General features: G+C 34.5%; 1 protein-coding gene across 1 annotated transcript; it reads right to left on the bottom strand.

Moving 5' to 3' along the window:
* On the bottom strand, positions 1-2,000 carry LOC107613819 (peroxidase 3). Its single transcript, XM_016315980.3, has 4 exons — positions 1,506-2,000; positions 1,239-1,427; positions 1,007-1,169; positions 1-756 (listed from the first exon to the last, which is right to left on the bottom strand). The coding sequence occupies exons 1-4, from the start codon at positions 1,719-1,721 to the stop codon at positions 341-343; spliced, it is 984 nt and encodes a 327-aa protein (XP_016171466.2). The 5' UTR covers positions 1,722-2,000; the 3' UTR covers positions 1-340.
* Between the last annotated feature and the right edge of the window lie 210 nt (positions 2,001-2,210).

Genomic DNA, 2,210 nt, shown 5'->3' with positions numbered 1-2,210 from the left:
TTGAATTACAAGTACAGAAAAAGGATAAAATTAATTAACAGGTTCCATCTTATACATGAACATGGGAAACACAACAATTCCTCTCTCACTTATCCTTATTGCAGCAAGAGCATTAACCTTCCCCTACCATTCAAACTATAAAATAAGAACAAAACAAAATTATGAAAATGGAACCCACTTATTCCAACACATAAAGAAACACCCTCACCATATGGTCTCCTATGAAATAGTACACCCTACAGCATAGCATAAAATAAGCCAACAAAAAAGGACAAAATATAGTAATAATACCATGACACAAATCCATTGTCAAAAAAAAAAAAAAAAACATTAATTACTCTTAGCTATTTACCAATGCACATTGCTTCCTGATTTCACCTTGTGTCCCTGTCTTGACATTAATTCTTCCCATTTTCTCCATAGATATTGCAAATTGAGCATGGAAATTCCGAAGTGACCCTTGAAGCAATTGGTTCACCAGAGAGTTTGTAACACTGTTGACCAACAACTGAGAATCTGAAGTGAATAGGCCTCTTCTCTTAACAACTTGGTTATAGTAACCAAGATCAAAGGTCTTGCGGCTACCAGGGTCCATCTCAATCAAAGTGGTGTTGTCATTGATGCTCTTGCACTTGAATTTCTTCAGATTTTGTGCATACTCACTGTCTAGTGCAGGGTCTTCATCTAACTTCCCAGTGAAGTTGTACAAACGGTTGCTGATTGTTGAGCAGTGAGACACTCCAATTGTGTGTGCACCTTTACAAAACCACAAAGTTTCATATATTCATCATTTTAGCTGTCACATTCTTATGTGTCATATTTGGTGAAAACTCGCATGCATGCAGTTGTCTTTATGTGAAATTGATAGTTAAGAACGATTAAATGATAATTTAGTCAAACATATCAAATTATCTAATAATTCTCAACTATCAACTATATACGAAGACAAACTGCATGCGAGTAAGAAACAATTCTACAAAAAGCTGTGATTGAATAATGTAAATACCAGATAGAATGACTAAGTCATTGAGATCAAGTCCAGCATTGTTAAACTTAGTTTGCAGGGTGGTGAAGTTATCAAATGGAGCAGGAATGTTTCTTGTGGCTTCTGACAAATTAGAAACTAAACCATCCCTTCTACCTGTTGGAACTTGCCAGAAGGGTCCACCCTGAAGAAAATCCCATGTTAATTATATAATATTAGTGTTGATGAATGATTATTATGTTGATGTACTCACAGTGGCAACAATGGAGTCTCTGGCAGCCAAAGTTAAGATATCAGCACAAGAAACAACACCAGGGCATGCAGCTTCCACAAGGCTCTTTATTCTCTCAATGAAGTCAAACCCTCTCACTGTCAAGTTTGGTGGAGCATTCTTCTCAGCTTGCTGGTTTGTGTTGTTCAGAAGCACTGATCCATCACACCCCTGAAAATTAAAACTCAGGTTATTTTAAAACACAACAAGCTAATTAGTAATTACTTAATTAAATAACCAACTAATTACCCTGACAAAACAATCATGAAAATGCATTCTTATTAATGCAGCTGCAAGTGAAGGAGCATTGTGGATGTGCTCATTCACAAAATCAGAAACAATCTTCTCAGCTTTTGGGCAGCTTTTAGCATAGAAACCAAGCTGCAATTGAGCATGTGTTGTTGCAACAATTGATGCTATCACACAAACAATAAAAAATCTCAAGTACCCTAATTTCCTTGCCATTATTATTTCCAAAGATCTTAGTAGCAATATAATTAACTAACTATATATTTATATATATAAGCACTAAGATTAAGATACACTAATTATTAGCAAAGAGGAAATTAAATCTCTTATGTTCCTTTCCACAACAGTGTGTGGCTAGTGATTTATATAGTGCACTTAGGTTGAGGGTACTCTACAAGAAAACAAGAGAAAGAAAATCAGAGATGGTCCATGCATCTAACTAACATGTGCAACAGGATCATACTATACTATATTACTAATTCTACTTTATCATATAATAATTGTAACTAGTCTAATAACAACTTAGTTTGTTGCGTACCCTTATACGACAAGTGTAATAAGTTCTAAAATAATTGCTTTCTAAAAGCTTCAATACACGTCTATTTCTTCTTTTTCTTTTGCTTAAATAAGGGGTATCTAGAATTAACCCAACTTCAACTAATTTCAACTCTCAATTGGGTTTCATTAGGTTAAATTTTAGTAATT

This window comes from Arachis ipaensis, chromosome B8 (assembly GCF_059453495.1).
Source record: "Arachis ipaensis isolate K30076 ecotype BB chromosome B8, ASM5945349v1, whole genome shotgun sequence".
In the NCBI taxonomy this organism is placed as follows: Eukaryota; Viridiplantae; Streptophyta; class Magnoliopsida; order Fabales; family Fabaceae; genus Arachis; species Arachis ipaensis.
The sequence above is the reverse complement of the archived record's forward strand: the minus strand, read 5'-3'. Positions and strand labels throughout refer to the sequence as shown.